The sequence below is a fragment of the Anarrhichthys ocellatus genome, unplaced genomic scaffold (assembly GCF_004355925.1).
Source record: "Anarrhichthys ocellatus isolate YVR2014 unplaced genomic scaffold, GSC_Weel_1.0 scaffold61, whole genome shotgun sequence".
Taxonomy (NCBI): domain Eukaryota; kingdom Metazoa; phylum Chordata; class Actinopteri; order Perciformes; family Anarhichadidae; genus Anarrhichthys; species Anarrhichthys ocellatus.
The window spans coordinates 1984614-2003839 of record NW_022280091.1 but is presented as its reverse complement, the minus strand read 5'-3'; the positions used below and the strand labels follow the sequence as shown (position 1 = coordinate 2003839).

General features: G+C 41.1%; 1 protein-coding gene across 5 annotated transcripts in view; it reads right to left on the bottom strand.

Moving 5' to 3' along the window:
• ank2a (ankyrin 2a, neuronal) overlaps positions 1-19226 on the bottom strand; it is an 87088-nt gene that overhangs the window by 30895 nt on the left and 36967 nt on the right. For 3 of the 5 annotated variants that reach the window (XM_031872021.1, XM_031872020.1, XM_031872022.1), the window contains exons 28-45: positions 18982-19017; positions 17732-17956; positions 17515-17613; positions 16889-17043; positions 16420-16631; positions 16114-16321; positions 15736-15832; positions 15417-15645; positions 14733-14858; positions 14485-14607; positions 14344-14376; positions 14226-14247; positions 4789-12660; positions 3933-4010; positions 3624-3755; positions 3278-3418; positions 2959-3166; positions 2560-2638 (exon numbers count right to left, since the gene is read on the bottom strand). In XM_031872021.1, the coding sequence (XP_031727881.1) occupies positions 2560-2638; positions 2959-3166; positions 3278-3418; positions 3624-3755; positions 3933-4010; positions 4789-12660; positions 14226-14247; positions 14344-14376; positions 14485-14607; positions 14733-14858; positions 15417-15645; positions 15736-15832; positions 16114-16321; positions 16420-16631; positions 16889-17043; positions 17515-17613; positions 17732-17956; positions 18982-19017 (10075 nt within the window). The other 2 variants (XM_031872023.1, XM_031872024.1) reach the window with 2 other exon arrangements.

The following is a 19226-nucleotide window of genomic DNA, read 5'->3' as shown; positions in this document are numbered from 1 at the left end:
AGCGTCAACTTGTGAAGTAAGTGAATCTGGGGAATCTGGTCTGTTGTCGGCAGACAATTCCTCGAGACAAAATCCGGAATACTCAACATCTGACAGTGTTGAAAGAGGTGATACTGATCTACTTTCAGAGTACTGTAAGTAGTAGTTACAATGTTGACTCTTCATTGCGCTAAATGTCATGCGAGAAGACAAAGAACACTGCTCATCTGACGCCACAGATTTTGGGGAGGATGCGCTTAGGTCGGGGAAAAATGCAGACTTTGGAGAACCCTGTTTTGTTTCATCCAATGTGTTTTCAAGGAATAAATCCTTGTATGGTTCTCCCAAAAATGTTTTTGACTTATGGGACTGCGCTCCTAATATTTTCAAGCCATCTTCAAATCTACAATTGCCTTCTCTGTTTTCAGTCCTAATTAAACACGTCTCTGTGTTTGACATTGAAACTATGTTATTTGTGAACTCTAAAATGCATTTTGGTCTCTTTACCAAGTTAAAGACCATTGGTTTGGATGTCGGTAGTTGCTTGAGCGCATTATAAGTTTCTACATATTGTTCGTGACTTTTGTGATTCATGGCATCTTGCATTTCATTGTGGTGTAAGGTGTTTTGTGTAATGTTTGTTAAATCATTATGTGACTGACCTTGTGATGGCAAGCATTCAGGGAATTGTGGTTCAAACTTACAAAACCAGTAATCAAGGAAAGATTGAGTATCCTTCTGTTGTTTTGGTGCTTCAGATGTCAGCGGCCTTAGCTGAAATGACTTTTCTGTTCGACTGGAACAGCCTGAATCTGCAATATGGGTACTTTTGACATCTGCATGTGTAAGATATTTTGCTGTTGAAATAGCAGTTGTTAACAGAGATGCCCTTTCTTCAGCTTTTGCATGAAATGTCAATAAATCTGGTGCATCTGTGCTTTTTTCATCCAACCATTCATTAAGAGGTGATGAAGGAGCATTCATAGAATATTGCAAGTGATCTGAAGCTACTAATTCTGGTGTCAAATGGCTCCCCTGATCCAGTTTTTTGTAGATTGTAGTGTAAGAAGCTAAGGTCAGTAGTGATGAGGGTGGATTCCCTCCTGAATATACTAAATAATAATCACAGTATTGACTCATAAGTTGGGTGCGTATAGGTTCTGAGAGCAAGAGTTCAAGAAATGAGAAACTGCACTGAGAAGTCTGTGAGTCTGGTGAGAATGGTCGGCAATCCCTTTCTAAAAACTCATCAGATTCAGTATCTGATGTCACAGATGAGAATACTCTAAAATCTCTCTTTATCTGTACACCTTCCGGTATAGGTAAACTATATTTAGGTACTTGAGAGTCAGGGGATAGTGGCCTATAGTCATTCCAATACTCTAATGACTCTGACCAAAAGGAGTGTGTGGCAGAATCTTTCAAACCAAACAGTGGTGCACACTCATTTGTATTTGATTGACTGAGGTCAAATTCATTTTCAGTGAAATTATTGGTAACATCTTGTAAACTACAATGATCAGACCTTGGAGAGAGTGCCCGGCTGCCATCCAACATACTTGAACATTCTGCAGGTAAGGTTACGTTAGGTGACATTGCCCTAGAACAACTGAATGACATTAAAGATTCAGGGGATGTCGGTCTAGCTATGGGGTCATTTAATATCCATGCCTCTACAGGGAATAGACCCCTTTCTTCAACAGGTGAAAATGAGCCACATTGCTTTTTATTTGCCAAAGAATCAGGGGTCAAAGGGCTGTTCTCTATAAAAGTGCAACATAATGTCACATCTTTCTTAGGTGACTGTTGTGCAAGATGGTTGATATCAGTTGAGTCACAAGCCATGTGAGCAGGGCCGCTTGTCAGACTGTGTGGCAAATTGGTCTTTGGTACCTTCATTTTGAATGCTTTCACCATGCTGTACTTGGCTGTAGCAATAATGGGTTCAATCAAATCATCAATGAAGGGCATGTTTTCTGGATACCCATCACTGTACACTTGGGATTTCGTATTTTCTTTCTTGCTTGACTTGAAGGGTTTACAGTCCATGTTCACACCTAAAGCCTGCGGTATCTTGTCATGACCAGACAGTACTTCTGCTGTGATCTCATCAGTACACTTCTGAGAGAGCTTGCTTTTTTGAGCTACATCTATGTCATCTTCAGTCATGGCCAGAGTTGATTGGTGGAACAGGCTAGGGCTGTCAGAAATTCTTCTGACAATGGTTTTAGCTGCATCTGTATGCTGTGGTGTATAGGAAAACTCATCACAAATCTCACTGAAGTCAGTCTCAGCTTGGTCCGACTCTGATAGGCTCAAACCAAAGTCTTTGATAGATATAGATGATGGTAACTTCAGAATTGCAGGTGATTGCCCTTGCTCATCCTCACAACCACACTGCTTCAATGGTAAGGATTGGCTGGAGTCATCTTTGACTTGGCACTGAGTGCCATCTTGGTACGGCATGGTGGCATGAACTTCAACACTGCAGCAATCTTGCTGGTCTTTCACTTTGGGGTCAAAAACCTGAGTTACTTGGCTCCCGAGTGCTGCTTCTTTTGAAGTCACAAGCATACTTACTTGCTCATCCAAGTTGTCGTAACTTGTAGTTTCCTCCGTAATCACATCCTCGGAGGTGCAGAGGTTAGGGTTCAATTCACTGTAACACAAGAGGAAGGCTAGGTCACAAAATATGCCTTGGATGAATGTGATATGTCAAAGCTCTAATCTAACAAGACTAAAGGGCAACCCCCATAAACAATGGGCACGGGGCAAATATATGGAACCTCCTTGTGTCAAGATATGACACTGTTCTATTTCCCAGCATCAACATGGTTTGTGTTTTTTTGTCTCCATGCCTATATTGCGTGTCTGGTGTGTGCCATGGCTGTCAGTTGAAGCACGTCGAATGATGTGGCACTATATTATGCTACTAATGTGTGTTGCAGAATCAGGAATAATTTCAAATCAATCATTTACTGTGGGATCTCGAGCTCCTCCAACAGGTCACCATGCATGCTCTCTGAGTGGGTGTATCCAACAGGCTCTGCCCAGGAAGGAATATCCAGTAGGGAAGCAACTGAGAGGTCCTCCTCAGAAACAGCTGGGGGTGGTCTGCGGTCAGACTCAACCCTTCTCACTCTGGGGCTGTCTGCATCATCTTGCACTGAAGATAGGGCTACTGACACTGAAAAACACACATGATGTATAAGAGTGCTAGCAGACACACAAATACAGCCTGGTGTTAGATAGAGCTTTCAAACGGTTTGCTGAGTTGAGTGGTTGGAGATGTTACTACCTTCACTGTGATCCAGTGTCTTCTCTATCTCTGCATAAGTTCTAGACGTCTGCTCTTGAACTGACTTGTTCATCTGGGTTTCAATGAGATGGACGATGTCCATGCGGTTGATCTTGGTTAGTCTCTTAATCAGACAATCCTCTGTGGAAGGATTTATCACTCATTAATATACTGTTAAAAAAAAGCATTCAATAAACACAACAATTAAATCATTTAAAAATTGCAAATGTGTTCTCATAAATTACCTGGAGTGTATGAAAGTAAAAAGCTAATAGAGCATTCAGTATCTTCCAACAAATACTAGAAAAATGTCGATTCAAATCTGTCAGACCTACAAGCAATGTACCTGTGGCATGTTTGCCTTCTCGCTCAACCCAGCGCTGTAGCAAGGCATGGCTCTGCTCTTGGAGGGAATTAGGATTCTCTGTTCTCACTAATTGGATATCAACCTCACTGAATTCCAGTTCTCTTGCCAGTTCTAGAGTGATGGGTAACAAAACAAGGGATTAAAATTTTTTTTTTTTAAATTAACTATAATGTGCGTGTTTTTGTACTAGAACATGGATTCATTTTTAGCTATTCCCCCAGTTCTGCGAACAAATAAACAGTTCCAATTCAAACCAAATAAGAACGATTGCATTGTTTGACAGCTTACCAGTCCAGCTGAAGCCAAGGAGATCTGCAACGATAGCCAATGTCTCCTCTTTCCTGTCAGCATCATCCTGCCAATCCACTAAAAAATGCCGTCAGAGCCAAACATTACATTCTAATATCATGGTCAACAGTTCAAAGCATAGAATACCATTACCTACATATTTCAAAGTGATGTTTTTTTCACATTGCAGGTACCAATGGTAATATACTTTGTAAGTGTAGATCTACAATGTTATTTCCTAGCCTATATAGCCTATGTTATGGGCTGTAATACTCTCAAATGAAATGTGGGTCTGTGATGTTTACATGGATGATAACACGAAGGTTGGATTTGTCATTGAGGAGAAGTTGACTTGTTTACAGACTATGATTATTTGGTCACAATTAGCACATGCTGTTTTAAATCATTAGTGTAAGCATTGCCATTATTGTGCTTATTAAGCGATGTGGATGCTAATATTAGTAAAGCCGTATTAGTAGAGCGGATCCCATTACAATGATGGAAGTCTGCATCCAAATTGTTAAAGCTACAACTTCTTTAACAACATGGCCATTCAATCTTGAGATTGCATATACACAAACACAGATGGGAAAGTGACTTACCAACGTGCAAAACACCACAACAAATACACACACACACACACACACACACACACACACACACACACACACACACACACACACACACACACACAAAATACGAAAACACAATGAAAGATGGGACAAGACAAATCACAACGAGTGAAAACCATACAATAATGACTAATGGTGGCATTACGTTCTTAGGAAGAGGAAAAGGCTCTTGCTGCCAAGGAGAAGAAATAGGAAAGTAAAAGCTCATGTAGTTCTGGCCATACCTGGCGTACAGTCTGGAGCTGGCTCATCGAAGATTCTCTGCATCTGAGTTTCCACCGTAGCATCCCAGGCAGGCCTGGATTGAAATACATCTTCTCTCCCAGAAGATGGTTGCACACCTGGCAACGGGTTGACCTCTGAATCAGTACTATGTAAGACCACAATGTCATATGTGGAGATAACAGAGTCTGGACTCCTGTGACTAGTGCTGCTTATATAATCAGCATCCAAAGATGACCTAACCGATGTTTCAGTTGTCGTAGAGAGTTGGATTTCTTTCCTTTGGGGAGAGGAGGAGATTGCCTGAGCTGGAGGTTTCTGTTGCATCGTGACAGAAAGTTTGAATGGAGAAAGGTTGGATATATCAGTGGGTTCACTACTGTCAGAATAACTCCTACAGTCTTTATTAGAGGCTTTACTTGTGCCACTATCAGCCTCAGATCTAGTCCTACGATCCAAAGTTGAGCTTCTTTCTGCTTTTCTTTGAACCTGATCAAGCTGAGATTTCTGTGAGTCTTTCATAGTCATTTCCAAAGATGGGGATGAATCCTGATGATATGCTGGGATGCCAGCCTGTGCAAGGGACATCTCTATAACTGAGCACTGGTCTTCTTCATCTTCCTCCTCATCATCATCATCATCATCATCAGGAGAGGAGTCTGATGAATCATGGCTCTGCTCTGAGTACGCTGAATGGGCAACTGTGGATGTGTCTGATTGAAGGTCAGCTATGGTAGAGTCTAGGTAGCCTAGACCAAGACTTTCAAAGTTTTCGACCTCACTTTGAATGTTGGTTAGTCTCTCCAAAGCACTGGGGGAACCAAGCTGAACCTCTACGGAGCTGCCAAGATCAGCTTCAGAAAGTGACATCTCTCTTTCTGACTTGTCACTTGAGGGTTTGACGAGAGTTCTGGGTTTGGGAGTAGGAATTGTGTCATTGGCACCATGAGTCAGATATGATTTGGGGATCTCTTCAAGGGTTGTATCTGTAATATAATCACTATTCTCTAAAGCTAAATACTTTGTTTGACATTCCTCAGTCTCCTCTTGCACAACTTCATCAACTGGATGTTCCCCAATATGAAAAAATGCATATCCTTCCCCTTCATCAAAACTTCTTCTTGTCATATCAATAGCTCCCCCTCTGGTCATTTCAAAAAGCTTCCCCTCTTGAAACTGAAATGGATCGAGGGTTGTCTCATTACCTGATGTTCGAACAAGTGTTTCATCTGGTGGGTTTCTGTCCTTTGCAGGACAAAGATGAACCTGTTTCTCAGCTTCAAGCTGTGCAAACTCTTTTAGATCTGGCTCGTCGTTTCCGAGATCAACTTTCTCTGATTTGTCTCTCTTTACTTTAGCCTCCTGTTCCATCTCTTCATATGTTTTGATCTTTGCAGCCATTTTAAACATCTCTTCTTCTGGGGTGAACTGTTTATTGGTGGTATCATCCTCACTATCTGCCTCGAGAGAGTCTTTCCTTATGAGCAAGTGAAGATTCTCACTGTCACATATTTTGGTGTCGGAATACATACTGCCATCGGTCACTGTCTTTGCTGAGAAGGAATGTTGGTAATTTATCTCACTTTCCATTTGGATGATCCCATAGTCATTTCCTTGTTCTTCTTGCTCACTTTCATCCCTGCAAAAACTTCTGTCAGAAGAATAACATGCTTTCAGCTGGGAGGCATAATCCTCGTACACAGCTGTTTTGGCTGGCGTCTTAAGTTCTGTATCCTTTGCTTGAGTGGGACTTCCCTCAAGAGAGTCTGGACTAGGGGATTCTCCGGTAGGGCTTGGCTCAATTGAATCAGGGGATTTTTTTGAAGATCCATCCTCCATGAGAGGACTTGACTCTAACGAGTCCTGATGACATAGCTCTTTAGCTGGGTCACCAGAAAGCACAGTGTTTAGGTTCATCAAATTGTCCGGTCGTTGTAACGTGTCAGACCTATTTGTTAGTTGCAGGAAATCGTGTATTTTGAGAATTGAATCAGCAACAACATCTTTATGATCATTGTTAGAGTCATCCATTGTCACATATGGCTTTGTAATGCCCACTGCCCCTTCAGTTGAGTCATTAAAATGCGACGCTGCACATGGTGAGTTTTTCGCCTCACTTTCCTCACATGAAAAACTCTTCAGTCTTTCATCTTCATGGGAACTTATCTGCCATCCACTCTCTATAGCTCCCTTTTTATCGAGGTTCACAAAGTCTGCATTTTTATCTTGTGACATCATCTTATGTTCAGGGGAGAATGAAAGAGTTTCTCTGTTAGTGTCTTTTGTAAGTATAACTTCTTCAAAGCTTTCATGGACTACCTCCTCTTTTGACTGGCAATGTATCACCACTGGCCTTTCCTTTAAGTACCGATTTAAGTCAGTACTGAGCAGTGACAACATACCTGTCACATCCCTCTCAGTTGCAGACTGTTGTTGCTGTGACTTTCTCTCCATGAAAACTTCTTGGAATGGTGTCTCCAATATAGAACTTGTTGACAATTCTGTGACTCCACCTGCGTTGGTCTGTAGGTGTTCATTTGCCTCTACATCTATCTTATTCTCCAAATTACTGCTTGTCAGAAAAACTTCTTTGCAGCTCTCATGGACTAGATGCTCTTCTGGGTGGAGTTGACTTGCCACTGGCTTTTCCTTTATGTACTGATTTAAGTCAGTACTGAGCAGTGACAACATGCCTGACATATCCCTCTTAGTTGCAGACTGTTGTTGCTGTGTCTTACTCTCCATGCAAGCTTCTTGGAATGGTGTCTCCAATACAGAACTTGTTGACAATTCTGTAACTCCAACTGCATTGGTCTGTAGGTGTTCCTCTGCCTCTACATCTATCTTATCCTCCAAATTACTGCTTGTCAGAAAAACTTCTTTGCAGCTCTCATGGACTAGATGCTCTTCTGGGTGGAGTTGAATTGCCACTGGCTTTTCCTTTAAGTACCGATTTAAGTCAGTACTGAGCAGTGACAACATACCTGTCACATCCCTCTCAGTTGCAGACTGTTGTTGCTGGGACTTTCTCTCCATGAAAACTTCTTGGAGTGGTGTCTCCAATTCAGAACTTGGTGACAATTCTGTGACTCCAATTACATCTGCCTGCATATGTTCATTGGCCTCTACATCTACCTTATTGTTTAAATCACTGGTTGTCAGTCTAACTTGTTTGTAGCACTCAAGGACTAGTTCATCTTCTTCTGGGTGGCATTGCATTACCGCTGGCCTTTCCTCGAGATATTGATCCAAGTCACTACTGAGAAGTGACAACATGCCTGACATATCCCTCTCAGTTGTAGATGGTTCATGGCCTATCCTCTTGATGCAAACTTCTTGGGTTGATGTCTCCAGTAAAGAACTTGGTGTAAGTTCTTTGAGTTCAACCACACCACTCGGTTCATATGTCTCTCCACTTATATTATCCTTCCAAGCAAAACCAGCTACTTTTTGGGTTTTTTCACATGTTGTTATTGTTTGCTCCTCCCTGGAGGATTTATGGATTTCGGTGAGATTAACTTCTTCAAATTTCTCCTGGACAACGTCCTCTTCTGGAGGCGTGAATTTCACTGGCCTGTCCTCGAGGTACCTGTCTAAGTCACTGTTAAGCACTGATTGCATGCCTGACATGTCTTTTACTTTTGAAGATGGCTGATATGAAGCCTCTCTCTCTACCCACTCTTCCTTCATTGGGAGTTCTTCAATCAAGGTTGCTTTGGTTTCTCCAAATTCCCTCACCATTTCTTCACCTTTCCTTGTGACCTTACATTCCACTGCTGCGCAATCTGTTTCTTGTATTGTGCAATCTACTGTCACTCCTTTATTTTCATCAGTGAAGGATGTGAAAATTTCAAATTTTTCCTGCACATTATCTTCCTTTATTGTTCGACTAACCACAGGCATAGCCTCTTCATACTGATTCCAGTCGTTGACTGACAACAACCCTGATGTATTGTTTACTTCTTCAAATTCACTCTCTTCTTCTTCACCTCCCCATGTAAGTGGATGTTCTTCTGTTGGCGCATGATCTATTTCTTTTGTTTTGCCACCAGCTGTTGCTCCGTTATTTTCATCAGTGACAAATGCAAGATTTTCTTTATCTTTGTCTTTTATTAGAATTGTTTGTTCAAATTTCTCCTGAACAATATCCTCTCCTGGTGGCTGACGTGCCACAGGCCAAGCTTTTAGATACTGATCCAACTCACTGCTCATTAAGGACAACATCCCTGACATATCCTTTACTGCAGTGGATGCCTGGCTAGAGGTGTTCCTCTCAATGTGGACTTCTTGAGGTTGTGGCTCCCCGATTTTGACCTCTGTTACTTCAGTGTCAGTTTGTGTAAAGAATATTTTGCTTCCATGATCAATTGTTGTGCTTTCTTTGCTTGCTTTATGAAGTCTCTCCTTTTGTGAAAGTATGACGTAGTTTTCCTTTCTCCTAGTAGTGCAAGTAAACATTTCATTCGTCATTTGATCCGTCACTGTGAGTCCTTCATAATTCTCGCTCTCCTCTGAGCTGGAACGAGGGGTCCTAATATCAACACTTGGGTTTGAGGATTCAGCCATACCTTCATGCTTGGGACTCTCAGAACTTAGATCATCATCTTTCATTTGATTCTCAAGAAGAGAAGCTTCCCCAAAATAACTTTTTATACAGGGACTGGAGTTGGAAGCTGGATTTGTGTCAAAATCTGCCATGGTTTCCTCCTCAGGTGCCTCCAGCTGATTGCTTACATCTTCAGCTGTTGAAGTCTGCTTGAAAAGCTGGTACTCAGGACTGTCTTCCAGCTCAGCCTTTATATCAGCACTGAAGTCCTCAGAAGGTCGGCGATCAGGGCTGATCTGTAGGTCTTCAGATAAACTCCTACCAGTGCCTATGACCGGTTCCTCTAACTGCATCCTGCCTTTTCCTGACAACTCTGGCTCTTCTCTCTGAGGGTAAACCCTTACATCATCAAACTGAATTGTATCATCAATTTCTATTGTTTCTCCAAAATAAGCAATATCTGAAATTAGCTGTAATTCCTCAGAGTTATCGCTCATTAAGTTTATTGTTTGAGCCTCTAAATCTAATGTTCCACATATGTCGATATCACTTTGGGGATGGAAAATTGTGACATTTTGTATTTGGGATTGCGATTTAGGCTCCTGTGTGGGACTGTGTTGAGTCATCTGTATCTCTTCAGGACCCACTGATTCAGATATCAGTGTTGAAATACACGAAGCACTGGCATTGTGTTCACCCAAACCAGCTTTACTTTTAAAAGGGTCCTGTCTAGTCTGGAATGCTTTCATCAGCTCCTTAACAGATGTAGTCTCTTTCTCTGACAACTCTGATGCCTCTCTCTGTGGGATAACACCTCCATCCTCACACTGAACTGTATCAGCAAATGTTACTGTCTTTCCAAAATAAGTGCCATCTGAAATGAACTGTGACTCCTCAGAGTCATCTGGGAAGTCTGTTTTGTCAAATTTCTTGACATCACTGCCTTGATAGACAATTATGACGCTCTGAGTTTGGGTTTGTGGCTTTGACTCCTGCATAGGACTTTGCTCAGTCCTTTGTGCAGTCATATGTATCTCTTCAGAATTTCCTGATTCAGATATCAATGTTGAAATGGAAGAAGCCATAACGTTGTGTTCATAAAGCCCAGCTTGAGATTCTGAGGGATCATGCCCAGTCTGGAAGGCTTTCATCAGGTCTTTAACAGACACACTTTCCTTCTCTGACTCTGAATCTGATGCCTCTCTCTGTTGGCTAACATTTTCATTGTCACACTGAATTGTATCAGCAAATGTTACTGTCTTTCCAAAATAAGAATGATCTGAAATTAACTGTAATTCTTCAGAGTTATCTCTCCTTAAGCTTACTGGTCGATCCCTTAAGTCTGTTGTATAACATTCCTTGCCATCACTCTGTTGGTGGAAACTTGTGAGATTCTGAGTTTGGGATTTTGGCTTCTGTGTAGCACCATGCTCAGACATCTCCATCTCTTCAGAATCTCCTGATTCAGATATCAATGTTGAAATACAAGAAGAAGCAACAGCTTCGTGTTCATAAAGCCCAGCTTTATTTTTTGAGGGATCATGCCCAGACTGGAATGATTTCATCAGCTCCTTAACTGACAAAGTCTCCTTCTCTGACAACTCTGAAGTTTCTCTCTGTGGGCTAACACTTCTGTCATCACATTGAACTGTATCAGCAAATGTTACCATCTTTCCAAAAGAAGCACTATCTGAAATTAATAGGGATTTCTTTGAGTTATCTCTGATAAGGCTTGCTGGCTGTTCCTCTGTGTCTTTTTCGTCACATTTCTTGACATCACTCTGTTGATAGAAAATGGTGAGGTTCTGAGTTTGGATTTGGGATTTGGGCTCTTGCAGAGCATTTTGGTTAATGGTGTTTATCTCTTCAGAATCTCCTGATTCAGATATCGTTGAAATGCAAGGAGACACACCAGCTTTGGTTTTTGAGGGATCATGCTCTGTCCCGAATGCTTTCATCAGCTCCTTCACAGACATAGTCTCCTTTTCTGGCACCTCTGTCTGTGGGCTAACTCTTCCGTCGTCACATTGAATTGTATCAGCAAATTTGACTGCCTTACCAAAAGAAGCACTATGTGACATTAACTGTGATTCCTCTGAGTTATCGTTAATTAAGCTTACAGGTTGATCATCTACATCTGTTTTGTCAGATTTGTTGACATCACTCTCTTGATTGAAATTTTTGAGCCTCTGAGTTTGGGAGTTTGGCTCCTGCATAAGATTTTGTTCTGTCCTCTGTATCTGATCAGAATCTCCTGATTCAGATATCAATGTTGAAATACAAGACGAAGCCACTGCTTTGTGCTCAAAAAGGCCAGCTTTACTTTTTGAAGGGTCCTGTCCAGTCTGAAATGCGTTCATCAGTTCCTTAACAGACATAGTCTCCTCTAATCTCTCCGTCTGAGATCTGGGGGATTTAGGGGACTTGGGAACTCTGGGAAGTTCTGGCATGTTTGCCTCATTCTTCCTTTTGGCAATAGAATATTTTGCCTGAGGAATTACTTCCTGAGTATCTTTGTTCACCCCCTCCTCTTCAGCTTTGTTCTGTAAAGCTTTAAGTCTTTCCTTTATTGATCCTATAGGTGTCTCAACCACTGAAGGAGAAGTTGGAGGATCCATGACTGTGGTGGGTAAAAGAGCACTCTCCTTAAGAACAACATCGCCATCTAAAGACTCTTCAGAGCTCATCCTTTCCAGCTCGCCCTCAGAGCTACTACATCCAGAACGCTCTCTGTCTCTAAGTTTCTTTCTAATAGGTTTCTTGATGTCTGGTGGACGCCGTTTGCCATCGCGCTTTACAATAACCTGATCAAATTTATCTTGGACAAGGTCTTCTAGAGAACTACATGTCACTACAGATCTCTCCTCAAGGTATTGGTCCATGTCGAGGCTGAGTTGTGAGACCATGCCTGTCATGTCTCTGACCTCTGTGGCAGATCTACTTGAAGTCGTCCCCTCAATGCAAATCTCCTGGAAAACTGGTTCTTCGACAGGGGGATACTTTTTTTCAACAGACCTAGTCTCAGAGAGTGAACTCCATTTCTCTTTTGTAGCATCCTGTCCTTGTACCTGTCTACTTTCATTGATGCCACTTCTTTGAATCCCTTCAACCTTTTCCAACCTGTCTTTGAACACAATGGCCAAAGGCTCTTTTTCGTCCAACCCTCTACCTCCAGCTCTCTCTTCATATGATAAGTGCTCAATTTGCTCTGCAGCGGATGATCGGACGTCCGACTTGTCTGAGAGAAGGTCCGGGCTTGCAAGGGTTGCAGGGTCAAGAGGTTGGTTAGTTCTCAGGGAGAATGTCTCAGTTGATTCAGACTCATCATCTTCATTGAAAGAGTTTCATAACCAAAAAGGGTAAAGATCATAAGGGACAAATGAAGTGGGGAAGAGAGACATCAGAAAACTGTGATCAAGACAATGCGATCAAAAATCCATCTTCAGTTCACAGAGTATGGAGAAGAATGACAGAGGATAAGGAAGTCTTGAAAAGAAGATGACAAAGTGATCCAGAAGAGTTTGGAGGGGAGAAGAGCAGCAACAGCATAAGCAAAGCCAGGAGGAGTAACAAAACAGGTAGAATATGGGCGAGAATAATATCAATATAATTTGTTTCACTACATATTAAGAGAATATAAAAGAACCAAAGAGAACAGAGATATGGAACAAATGGACAGGAAGTAAGGATAACAGACAAACAAAATTTCTCAAGATTGTTGCTGACATGAAGAGACATGGCTGCCTATAACATTAAAGTTAAAACATAGAAATCACAATTAACTTTGAATACAAACAAATAATAGGGTGTTTAATAGAAGGGGGTGTAAAGTAAGGAAATAATATCAAGCAATATAGTCTTTGTTACAGGTTATTAGATGGTCAGTTTTAAAGTTTATAATTATTTGTAAGGAAAGGAAAATACTTTCCTTACAAATAAGTAAATTATGTTATATGGTAATTAACTACTGTTTTGTGACATTATTACACTATTAGTTCACCTACAGACAAGAAGTAGTGACTTAAAATAACAATCATGTAAAAACGTGAATAAGGATTTGATTTGTTGTGCAACTCGAGTGAAAGCAAGTCAGGAATGTTGGTATGAAAAAGTAGTGGCCAAATTCATACAAAATTAGTGATAATGAAAAATAAATCAGCAATAAATCAACGCACTTTAAAAAGAACAAACAAAATGATGTCTTTTAATTATTTCTGTAGAGAACAACAGTTTCTCAGCATGCAACTGGTAAAAATGTTAAATGAATGAGATGAGAGAAAATGAGTGGTCAAAATGAATACTTTTCATACTGCATATTATTACCACAAAACAAAATTATTTTCAAGATAAGATGGAATTTTAACATGAATACCTTAAAAATCAAAGCGATTTTAAGTGGATTTGAATAAAGAGTATTATTTTGACCTTCATTTATGATTAAAATAAAAAGGTTATATAGAAAATGTTATGGGTGGGAGAAAGTCAGTGGGATTTGGAGTGAGGGAAATGCAGAGTACATCAGCCATAGCATAGCTTTCAGTAACAATACACAGTGTTAGTAGAGCAAAATAAGAGAGCAGGGTTAATCCAAATGGAAAGTAACATGTATCAATCAGTGCATTTCTTAGCACATACAGCTGTAAATATTTCTAAACTAATACTTTACAAACTTTATCATCTTATGTCAAGTGATGTGACTCCAATTTAGATTGTGTTGTAGTTGACAAAATATTTATATAATAAGTATATAGTGGCACCCTCAGTACAGACACAGCAACCATTGAAAAATGGATTGCAAAATGTCTCAAATTAATGGGTACATTTCTGAAAGATTTGTGAAAATAAATCACAAAATTCTAAAAATGTTTAACACAAAACAAGAGTTCAGCTTACATTTCTTGTCACTCCTCTCGCTCTGCAAAAAAAAAATAAAAAGCATAGTTAGCTACAACCTAATTATGACAGCTTTTTTCCTTTGTTGGGGGTACTATAACAAGTACATTTTATTTACCTCATCATCTGCATCTTGGTCTGAATCAGACTCCTGAAGAGAAGAATAAAACAGAAAAAGGAAACAATGCAGTTACACAATGAAACAAAAAATAATGTACGATTGTTATGTAAATACAACTTGAGATGTATTAAAACTGACCTTTGAGTATGTTGGGAGAGTGATGTTAAGGTTGCAGATGGCATTGTGGTTTAGTGTACGATATGTGCGTGGTTCCTTGGTGAAGGACAAGCGACCACATGGCTCCTGTGCTGTGTCTCTAATCTGTCCAATAATTAAACAACAATGAAGCCCATTATTACATATATTTTCATGTACAGATATCGTTTCTGATTCTCTAAGTAAATAAGTAGAAATTTCAGACATTTTTATCCAATGTTGAGTCATACTTTGATGAAGAGGGCCAGTCTGTTCTCTTTGAAAGCAAAGAAGCTAAAGACATGGTGCTGTCCGCTCTTGGTTAGAGGCACCAGGTTTCCAAAGCAGTCGGCAAATATGGGTTTTCCTTCCAGCACCTGTGTGGAGATATGAGAGCCGTTTTCTTTCAAACAAACCGTTAAAGTTGTCAAATCTCAAACAGTGTTGTCAGAATTTTTGAAGGACATGAAATGTATTAGTAAGAACCAGTTGGTAGGCAGTGTCTGCACTAACCTCTTTTTGAGTCCCTGACACCCACTTTTCACTATCCAGTGCACTTATTCCACAATATGCTTCTATCCTTCTTTATACCCTCGAGGAATCCTTTCTCACACTTCTATCCTTCTTTATACCCTCGACGAACCCTTTCTCACACTTCTATCCTTCTTTATACCCTCGAGGAATCCTTTCTCATACTTCTATCCTTCTTTATACCCTCGACGAACCCTTTCTCACACTTCTATCCATCTTTATACCCTTTACCCTTGAGGAATCCTTTCTCACATTTCTATCCTTCTTTATACCCTCGAGGAACCCTTTCTCACACTTCTATCCTTCTTTATATCCTCGAGGAATCCTTTCTCACAATTCTATCCTTCGTTATATCCTACATAAATCCTTTCTCACACTTTCCCCTCTTCTTATTTATTCCCCACCTCAACATCTCGGCTCCGGGCAACTTCAGTGAAGTTCTCTTGCTGCTCTAGGGTCTTGTCCATCTTGTCGTCCGTCATGCAGAAACAGCGCAGACGGGCCTCAATGGGGTCCAGTGTCTTGGCAAAGATGACAAACTTGGCCATGTATGGAACACAGATGATTTCTCTGTACAGCTGAGTGCCAAAGCTAACCGACTCCTGGATCTGTCTGCAGTCTATCAGCCAGAACCTAGGAATATGAGGACATATTTAGTCAAATCACCTACATCAAGAAAGTGTTAAGCTTCGATGTGACGGACACTTTAAAGGGAGAATTTACCTCGCCGACACGTTTGTGGTGAAGGACACACATTGGTTAACAAAGGTGAGAGGCGTGGAGCCGGTTATGTCCTCCCATTGGGCGGGAGTCGTTCCACCTGAAACACAGACCCATGATTTGTTCCCCAGCCTGTCACGTTTGTTCACTTTTTTTTGTATTTATAGAAAACAAAAATGATGACAGGATTTCTGGATCCAAGCATGCATTGATGGAAAATGCCCAAATGACAATTGCATTGGAAAACATTAGAATACAGAGGTAACATTTTGAGTATTTATTTTGACTGTCCTACATTACCACAAACTAGTGATAGCTGAAAATGCTTTTATTTATTTTATTGTTTGCTGACTCTGCTGATTGATTATTCCCGCTACTTACCTGTAATGCTACAAAGCAAACGTAAGGTGGGGGTCTCCCCACTGTACACTCCGCTTGGCTCCTCACTATTGGAGCTCTTGGGAATAGGGATTGTCATCGTGATCGGCTTGTGGAACTTCCTCCTTCTTGGCTCCAATGTGACAATTGAGCTGAATGTGGCTTTGTTACCCAGAATCTTTCTCACCACATCGACATCAATGGGCTGAGCCTGGGATAACGTGTAATGCGTATCAACATAACTTTATCGGTTGCCATAACTTTGAACATTTGACTCTTGTCTGGCTAAGAAATATGCACTGTACGTACCTGTAACCCAACTCTGATCTTTTTGGTGAGGGCTCCCTCGGGGAAGACAGCCTGGACCTGGGGCACGAGAGTGCTACTGAGGACCCCGCCCTCTGGTCCAATCAAATGACTGTCCTGCTTTATCCGTGACACCACCGCAAAATACTGCGGGAAGTCTCGAGTGATGATGCGGCATATTCTTTTCTTTTCAAGCTCCTCAGGAGAATCAAGTTCTGTGAAGAGTAGAAATAATGAGAATTAAATACTACATGAGCGGTCAATTGTGTGAAGTTTGAATGAAGGTTCAAGTGTAAAGGTGTTGCAGTTTTTCCTTCATTCATTAGTTCCTCATGGCTTAATGTTATCGTACTGTGGCTTCTGCGCTGCTGTGTTTTCATGTATTGTTTGCATCAAAAAATGACGTGATGCAAGATATCAAACCCTATCAACAACCCTTGATTAGCATCCCAGTCTACATAAGATCCCGTACTTTCATCCATGCCGTTAAGTATCTGGTTCAGTTCCTCTTCGGTGAAGTCACAGTGGTGTTCCCTCCAGCTCTCCCCCGTCTCACTCCTCAAGATCACCAGCTCTCTCTCTGTTCCCCGCAGGGCTGCAAAATGGGGGATCTCTACAATCACGGGCCTAAAAATGGTGACAAGTTAAAGTCACAAAATTGGAAACACAAATTGGACTTGAAAGTATGTGGTGGCTTTATCGGAGATAATATGATGTCTGGTTTGATTTATGCAATAACAGAAAAAAACTAAACAAAAAAGAACACAAGATTTAAATTTGAGTTTGAAAACACCAGATGCATTTCATGCCTAGTAAAACAAACATATTCATGAAAAAGATATTTGAAAAATATTCAAACACAACGAGAAAATCAATTCTACATCAGGAGCAGAATCCAACTACTGTGGGGATTGGTACTATGGAGGAAAAGCACGGGGATAACGCAACAACACAAGGCAACGGGTCGGGGAATTTCAGACAAAGGCTTGCACTTTTATAGTAAATAATAAAACAATCTCGGGTGGACACGGTGGAAAAATATGGGTGAGTATGTAACCACTTCCGGGATGGTAGGGTGTTCCCCAACCATGGTCCTACCCGAGGAACTTGGTTCCTGGAGGACCCAGCTGCAGGATGCGACTGACCAGGCTCTCGCCCTCATTTAGAGGGGGCGGAGCTGTGGGAAGGTGGAGCTTACTGATCCATGCGCAGCACAGAGGGGGAATGAAGAAGAAAATATGAACACACCACACAACAGTGTAAACACACTTACACACACACACACACACACACACACACACACACACACACTTACCCCAGGAACTGGGCTCCAGTGGGTCCCACTTCGATGATGCGACCAGCCAGCCCCTCACCCTCCACCATAGGGGGCATGGAGGCCAGACGGTGTCTCTTCACCAGCCTACATGTCACCCGCGTGGGTGCAGAACACTTTCTTGGTGGCACAATGATTCGCAGACCGTTGTGACGGCAACCACGCATGGCCCCGCCCCTGGCATCTACCATGAAGCTGACCAGGAAGCTGAGAAAAAAAGGGTCCGGCAAGAAATCCAATAATTGTTTTTCTTTTTAAAATCGGTGGTTAATAAATGCAACACTTCTGGCACAGATATTAAATCTGTTGATCATGAGCCTCCATGCAGACAAAGCAAATGCCATTACATTAAGAAGGAACTATCTTCATGACACCATTCATTTCTGATATAACAACAAGCATATTGCAGCAGATTATATTTCATTCCAGCCCGTTGTCTTTCCAGTTTCATTTGCATTTGATTTGCAAGCCAGGCAAGCAAAGAGGAGGGCATTGGACAAGATTATTTCTGGATAATCTTGTGTTTTAAGGAGCAAATATGTATCAAATATTAGGCATCTTCAGGCAAGCAAGTGCTTACATTAATACTCAAGGTTGCTGTATATGAAATGTTGACACGCGTAAACTTAGAGATGTCTAGAGTAAAATTGCAAGATCAGTGCTTTACTCCTGCTTGAGTAACATTCGCTGTTTTAGGAAATAAAAAAAATGGAACTATATATTTAACAGTTTTTAAAGTCTTCAGTAGGGAGAAATGGGCTAGTTTTGTGCTACAGACAGGGCAGAAAACTCAGAAGTCATTACTGATTTCGACCCTTTCATGGGATTTGTTGACTATAAGAAAAACAAAGAGTAACACCAGCCTTATTCTTTAAGGACTATCAAATTAAGATCCAGCTGTCATAAACGCCCCGATGTGCTACGTTATTCTCAACATACAGTGCTCTTATATAAGGTAGAAAAATATGAATAGTGTATTCGGTCTCTGTATCAGCAGATGCGCAAGATTAAAAGGAGTCAGATCTGCATCAAGGATACAAAAAAACTTGGTTAGAAGATCCCTAGTCAACAAAACCTGAACTCTGGAAATGTAAAGTCGTGCATTATGATTTCATGCAGACAGATAGGATGGAAATGAGAAGATGATTTAACAGTGAATGAGAAAAAAAAAGTACGGGCACCGAGGAGAGAAGAAAGAGAGAGGAGCCAAAATAAAGAATAAAGAGTATCACCTGCTGTTGTCATGGTCTAGGCACGGAGAGGAACGGCTAGAAGCAGAATACAACAACCAAATACACACACACACACACACACACACACACACACACACACACACACACACACACACACACACACACACACACACACACACACACACACACACACACACACACACACACACACACACACACACACACACACACACACACACACGTATATACACACACACGTATATACACACACACACACACACACA